General features: G+C 43.6%; 1 protein-coding gene across 1 annotated transcript; it reads right to left on the bottom strand.

Moving 5' to 3' along the window:
* Positions 1–1,877: 1,877 nt before the first annotated feature.
* LOC118378136 (mRNA decay activator protein ZFP36L1-like) lies at positions 1,878–6,577 on the bottom strand. The gene is made up of 2 exons (XM_035765075.2): positions 6,375–6,577; positions 1,878–4,823 (listed from the first exon to the last, which is right to left on the bottom strand). The coding sequence occupies exons 1-2, from the start codon at positions 6,426–6,428 to the stop codon at positions 3,678–3,680; spliced, it is 1,200 nt and encodes a 399-aa protein (XP_035620968.1). The 5' UTR covers positions 6,429–6,577; the 3' UTR covers positions 1,878–3,677.
* Between the last annotated feature and the right edge of the window lie 1,129 nt (positions 6,578–7,706).

Raw genomic sequence — 7,706 nt, 5'->3', positions numbered from 1 at the left:
CTCCACACTTTCCATTTCCACTTGGACAAAAGGAACACCTACGTGAGAATGCTGTTCATTGACAGCTTAGCATTGAACACCATAGTGCCCTCAAAGCTCATCACTAAGCTAAGGTCCTTGGGACAGAAAACCTCCCTCTGCAACTGGATCCTGGACTTCCCGACAGGCCTGCCTCCAGTTGGTGAAGGTAGGCAACAACACAAGTCCCCTCAAGAACTCCCTGTTGACCCACGACTGCGTGGCAACGCACAACTCCAACATTAAGTTTGCCGACGACGAGACCGCCTACAGGGAGGTCAGAGACCTGGAAGTGTGGTGCCAGGACGACAACCTCTCCCTCAATGTCAGTAAGACCAAAGAGCTGACCGTGAACTACAGGAAACGGAGGACCGATCCCATCCCTATTCACATAGACAGGACTGTAGTAGAGCGGTTTGAGAGCTTCAAGTTCCTCTGTGTCCACATCACTAAGGATCTATCATGGTCCACACACACCAACACAGTCGTGAAGAGGGCTCGAGAACGCCTCTTCCCCCTCAGGTTGAAAAGATTTGGCATGGGCTTTCAGATCCTCAAGAAGTCCTACAGCTTTACCATCGAGAGCATCTTGACTGGCTGCATCACCGCTTGGTATGGCAAATGCTTGGCATCCGACCGCAAGGCGCTACAGAGGGTAGTACGTACGGACCAGTGTCACTGGGGCCGAAATCCCTGCCATCCAGGACTTCTATACCAGGTGATGTCAAAAGGACAAGAAATGTGTCCAAGACTCCAGTCACCCAAGCTAGACTGTTCCCCCAGCGGCCACACAGCAAGCGGTACCAATGCACCAAGTCTGGAACCCACAGAACCCTGAACAGCTTCTACCCCCCAAGCCATGAGACTTTTAAACAAGGCTGCTAAATAGCTACCCAGACTACCTCATTGACCATTGTTGCACTAACTCTTGCACGGAGTACACACACTGGACTCTACCCACACTGACACCCCAATACACACACTACATTCGCACACATGCCTACAGCCACCACACACGCTGCTGCTACTGTCAATCCTGTTGCTGAGTCACTTTACCCCTCCCTATATGCATAGCTACCTCAATTACCTCGTACTGCTGCACAGCGACTCGGTGCTTGTTCTCCCTGAATATAGCCATGTTATTTTTACTCTTTATTCACTGTGTATTTATTCCTTGCGTCACTATTTACATTTTTTTCTCTGCATTGTTAGAAATGGACCTATAAGTATTTCACTGTTAGTCTACACCCATTGCCTAACCATCTCTGCCTAGGTTTCTCCACAGACGGACAGGCCCTCCATATCAGCCTGTCATAACTTTACTGACCTGATCAACATATCCAGGGAAACAGAGCGTGGTATCAGTCTGTGTAATCAAAGCAGCTCAGTTTGATCACCCTGATCCAATACCACTAACAGGTCTATCTAGTCCAATCACGAGGCTGCACCCTCTTGTCCACCAATCATCTGCTGGCTCAATGCAACACCCTACGCCTGACATAACAGGGTCTCTTTCTATGCCACGTAATGTTAAATTCACTTAAACTTGACTGTTTTCACCCATTTAAAAATGTTATTTAGTAAATAATAGGCCGTCTGTGCTTGTTAAGGTAAATCAGTGTCAGCATCCTCACCAAAAGATGATCGTCTAGATTATGGAACATGTTGCAACAGGAATTTCTTTGTTAAGTTGCAGTTTTCCCTTCAACAAATAGTCTGACATTGTATCAAAGTCTAACTTTGTAAATATGTAATGCTTGACTAGGCCTGACCGAGAAGACAACCACGCCTCAAGAAACCCTCCAGTCACATCTCAGTTCACTAGCGGGTGGATGAATACAAAAAAAATAAGAAAAACATTGTTTCAAAAATACAGGGTTTATTAGTTTTAACTGCAATCAATAGTTACAAAAAGAAATCAGTTTTATATCACCTCAGAGAAATGACTAGTGAAAAACCATGGCTGGAAAAATACATTCAACAGTTTGACTTTCAGTTAACTTTCTTTTACTATCAGTAATCCTGTTTAACCTCATTCAAAACATCAAGGAAACATGGAACAAGGAATTTAAAAACAATTTCACCATCATCTTCCATCGTTTAATAGAGAAGGCCTTAGTTAGCTACCTGGAATGTAGTCAAAAAGTAGGCACTTTAACAGCTGGGGCCACGCAAGTACAAAAATCAAGACAACCTCTCCTAAACCAATTTGGTCACAGCTTTTGCTTGTAATAAAAGGGAGTCTTTTTCCTCAAAATCCCTGGTTACTTGTATTACATTAACTGAGACCGTCACAACTTTAAACCCAGAACTTCACACACTGAATCGGGATGTCCAAGTGAACATGGTGATACTCATCACGTGTTACACCTCTTAGTTTTAGATACACAAGTCATATTTATGAAATAATCCTGTTTGGTCAACATATGGTACCACGTTGGCCTAATCTCAGAGAATACAACTGCAAAAGGTAATAACATTAAAGTACTGTTACCGTCAGAGAAAACATAGAAACGCGAGGACAGGACAGCTCCGGAATGGGAAGGTGACAATCATGTTTGCTAGAATTGCAGTCCAATAACAGGGAGAACGGAGAACAAACAAAAAGTATACAAATAAATAAAGCAACTTTTTTTTCTGTATTTTTTTGTTTTAAATTAAGTTTCATTTTGACAACGTGTAGTTGCAAACATTTAAGTCATTGTAATACAATATATTAAACTGTGAAAAAAGAAATTGACAAAAATGTCTTCACAATCTTTAGATTAATACCGAAGATCATAATTTAACATAAAGAAAATATATTCTATTGTTCATTATCCAGATAAATACAAAAACAAAATTAACAAAAAAATGCATATGATCACCAATAAATATGTTCCGATAAGTTAAATATGCAGTGATAAGCAAAAACTGTTTGGAAAGTTCTCAAACAAATAATCATAATAACAATAAAAATAATCAAAACCTAGAGAAAGAAGCAGAGAGATGTCAAAACACCAGACTACTCCTCAAAGCCAGATTCTGATTCGAAGGGAAGAGGAAACCTAGGATAGCTTAGAGATCCCATCTCACGTTGCAGGAAGTATAGAAGAACTGCACCATGGGAATGCTGGAATTCCCCTCTGCCGGACCGGCACAGAGGGCGGTGGGGTGGAGAGGGAGGGACAAAAATAATAACACACAGTCTTAAAGGTTTAATAACCAGTTAGACAATAAAAGACATCCCTCGTCCTTCCTTTCCAGAAACACAACTGTCAGTGACCAACAACAGGATGGGGTGGTTTGTGGTGCAATGATACACTTGCACTGCTACACGTTCAAGAACAAAATCACAGGTGGCACCTGGCAAAACAACAAAAGTCTAACATTCTCATTGTTCATTCGTTTCCTCTCGTGTTTTGACTGAAGACATGGTAGGGTCTGTGGAGGGAGGAGAGTTAGGATACGGGTAACAGCAAGGGAGACAGTTCTGGGGTGATTTGAAAACAAGTCACTGTATCCTTATTCTAACTAGGAACTAAATGTATATTGATTTGTGGAGGAGAGGGGTCAGGGGATGGTTGTCGTGGGGACAGGGGAGTGCCATTTCCCATTCATTATATCTTTCTGTCCTTTTTTCAAGGTCAGCGTGGATAAGATCATTAAATAGCTGCCATCTAGTCGTCAGAGATGGAGAGGCGGCTGAAGATTGGGAGGCGTCTGTTGGCATCCAGGCTGGGGGATTCTGACCCACTGAGACTGCCCCCCGAGCTGCTCTGGTACCCCTCCTGGTCCGACAGAGAGTCCTGGGGCGGGCTGGACGGAGATGCAAACATCTGGGTGGGGGACTCCGACATGGGCCTGAAGAAGTAGGGGGTGTTGTTCTGGGACGGTGGTGCAGGGGCTTTGGGATCAGTTCCCACGGGGCCTCCGGATCCAAGGCTGGGGCCGAACAGATTGGCCAGCTCCTGACTGGAGTACGTGAAGATGTTGGAGCTCGGCCACTCAGGCATCTCGTCCGGGGAGAACATAGGTGGAGGGGTGACGGAGGTTGGGCTGTTCCCTCCTCTCAGGCCCCCAGAGCTGGGGAACCCTGCGAAGCTGTAGCTGTGCTGCAGACGAGGACGCTCCAACTTATTGGAGGAGAGAGGAGAGTAGGAGGAGCAGGATGAGGGGGACGGAGGGGGTCCACGGCGCTCCTCTGCATTGTGGATAAAGTGACAGCGAGGACCGTAGGGGCAGAATCCGATGGTGTGGAATGTACGACACAGCTCGGTTTTGTATTTAGGGTGGCGGCTGAGAGAACGCAGCTCGTGGAAGCCATGGGCGAACTGACACTTGTCGCCGTACTTACAGGCTCCGTTCTCCTCAAACGGCCGGCACAGCTCCGTCTTGTAGCGACTGGAGTTGACCTGGCTCTGCTGCTGGCTCTGGGCTCCTAGGCTGGTAGGACTAGCAGGCCCCAGGCACTGGTGTAGGAGCCGCTCACCCGTCTCGGAGAAAGAACGGTCCCTCATGCGATTCTCCTTGCTGCTGCTACCACTTCCAATAAAACCCGAGGTGATGGAGCAGGAGTGGTCTATGGTCTTCAGGCTGTTAAGGAACTGGTTCTGGTTGAACTTGGAGCTAGGGTCATGGTTGGGGAGGGTGACAGAGTGGCGTCTCTTGTAGACTGACAGCCCGCAGCCCAGCGAGGGGGTCCCCACAGCCTTCCTGTCCAGCAGGGCTCCAGTGGGGTTGGTGATAGATATGGGGATGTTGGTGGATATCGGATGATGGGGGGCGCTCAGTAAGTTGTTGTTGTAATTCAGCATCTTGTCATTCTGGAAAATTACACATTTGAAATATTAAGTCTACATTCAATACAAAATAGTAAGTAGTTTAACAATTCACGTTAGTCAATAAAGGAATTTTATCCGACAAAATATGATAGTGGACACTGAAATTAATTTGATTTCATAAAGGGAGGGAAAACATCTATAAGAAATCCCTGAATGACTACTGTTGACGTTCGTTTTGCTTTAAAACCTCTGGTGATGCAGGCCAATAGAACAGGACTGACAGACGTTTCACACCACTTCGATACAAAGTGATTTTCGTAACAGGTTAAGAGGGCAGTGCTGCTAACCATAACCCCCGTCTCCTAACCTGCTACGTTAATTATCCTAAGCGGATACGAAAAAGTAACTTCGGTATCGAAGTGGCGTAAAGTGTTACCCTCGAACAGAACAGCTGGTTTGGCAAGTTGCACTACAAAGGAATGTGCGTGTGAGCGCTGCGAGTCTGGTCTGGTTACAAAGCTGCTGAAATGAATATGGGAAATTAAAATGTAGTTTGAGGGCACTCAACGGGAAGGAGTAACGTCAGTAGGCTAGTAAGGACGTTCTCGTAAAATAACATGTTCAATCAATAATATAGATGTTGATGGCTGGGTAATTGATGAAATATTAAAAAGCGTGTGTTGCCTCTTACACAAGGTTAATTAGTATAACGTTAACTTTATGTATACCTTTTATGCGCAAAGACCAACTAAATATATTTAACTTCAAACTGAAAGTTCAGAAGTTGCTAAAAACAAATCATAATATTTCAATTAAATACAGTAGCTGTCTACAACAATCAATGCATTTAATTCATACAATATATCTAGATATATTGAAAGGCTAAGAAAAATCGAATATAAGTGGCAACTAGTACGTTTCAATGAAATTGATCAAATTACTGTACATCTGAAGTGAATCAGAATCATTAGCTAGCGGTTTCAAAATGTTAACGAGCTCACGTTAGTTTCAGGAACGAGCCTTACTGAACGAATGCAACATCATGGCAAATAAGACATGTGATTCATGTAACTAGTTAGCTAACGATTCTAGCATTTAACTTATCCAATGTATCCAACTGCACAATTAAATACGTTTCAATCATTAGAGCCAACTGTTGCCGTTGAATTAAATAATGAATTGCAAACCCTCGTGGTTAACACTTGACTACTGTAGTGCAAAAGTAGCAGCAGACTAGCAATTTATCCAATAAGAGTCTGTGACTCACTCTTAATGAATGGACATTAGCAATCAAACAAGGAAACTAACAATAGTCAACCAAGTAAAAATCATAACACGAGACAGCATGCACGTCATGGAACTCACTATCGGGAAAGTTTCCATAACTTGGCAGTTTGCAGGATAAAGTTCTAGTTATGATCATATCAAACCAATGTTACTGCATCACTTTTATAATATTAATCACAACAAAAGCGTACACATGTCAAAAGAACCAACCGCAAACTAGCCTCGTGAAATGTCGAATACCACTACTGACGTGCCTCTAATAACGTTGGCTAGCCTAGAAACAAAGCGAGTAGATAACTTCTGTACCTTGTTCATTACTTCGCTGAAGTCGTAGAAAGGCGAAACCACTGCGGTGGTCATCTTGGCTGCGTAGAAAATACAATCTAAAAGTAGTAAAAAATAATATATATATTTATTTTATTGAAGTTACAGACTACGGTGAGTTCTGATATGTAATCTTATTTTGCCCTAACTAATAGATCACCCCCTCTGCAGTGCACCAGCCCAGTACGTTTGCTTTATAATCGCGTGCAGGAGGAGCTTGTCGTGACGGGGCGTTTCTTAGATCGACGCTTTTTTGGAGGGGACAAGAAACTTACACCAGAACTTTGCAAACTTTCTCGCAGGGCACATTGACAATGTTGCATTGATTTTGCATGGCTGAGGCACCCAACCGTAAATAGGATCTACCCTAAAGAAACACAAAGAACAAGCTTAATAGAGCATAACATTATTGTATACAAGTTTTAAAAACAAACTGTAATTCGTTATTCTTTTCACTCATGTATTTCAGTCAGCAGAATGACGAAACAATTCAACGTATGGGAATCACCCAGGTTGGCACAACGCCAACTAAACAGAGTACTATGCCAAAATGCAGATTTGCACAGAAACACTCGTGACTGATCCAATGTAAGTGTTAGTCATCAGCCTAAACCCTTCAGTGCATCAAGTAGCCTTCGTCTGGCAACGGTAGGCTTGGCTTACTGACTATTGTTTTTTCAAAGGTACAGGTTTTCCAAACAAGTCATGTAGTAAACCTAGCAGCCTACTTTCCCCATGTTTTTAAATCATAATAAACCACGTACATGTCCTTGCTTATAGGCCTACTTTATTGCAATTTGTGGGTGACGCAACTTCACAGACTTAGACAGACAGTCTTGAATTGTTTATGCTCCCTCTCTCTTGCTCTCTCTCTCTCTCCCTACATAGTACCCTCAGGCTCCCTTCTGCTCTCTCTCTCTCTCTCTCTCTCTCTCTCTCTCTCTCTCTCACACACACACACACACACACACACACACACACACACACACACACACACACACACACACACACACACACACACACACACACACACACACACACACACACACACACACACACACACACACACACACACACACACACACACACACACACACACTGTCATTAATTGACTCTTAATTGTAGGCTTTCACTGTGAGGGGACTTTCCAATTCTGTTCATGCAGTTTAACCCTTACCTACCCTGCTCAACAATACACACACACACACATTTTTTTCTTCACATTTAACAGCACACAAGTAAATCAGCCTGCAGCCTTGGCTCAGTTTACAATGAAATCCTCCTCTTTTACTTGAAATGCACTGACTGCTTGCT

The sequence above is a fragment of the Oncorhynchus keta genome, chromosome 35, assembly GCF_023373465.1.
Source record: "Oncorhynchus keta strain PuntledgeMale-10-30-2019 chromosome 35, Oket_V2, whole genome shotgun sequence".
In the NCBI taxonomy this organism is placed as follows: Eukaryota; Metazoa; Chordata; class Actinopteri; order Salmoniformes; family Salmonidae; genus Oncorhynchus; species Oncorhynchus keta.
Note: the sequence above shows the minus strand (reverse complement) of the source record. Positions and strands in the feature narration are given on the sequence as shown.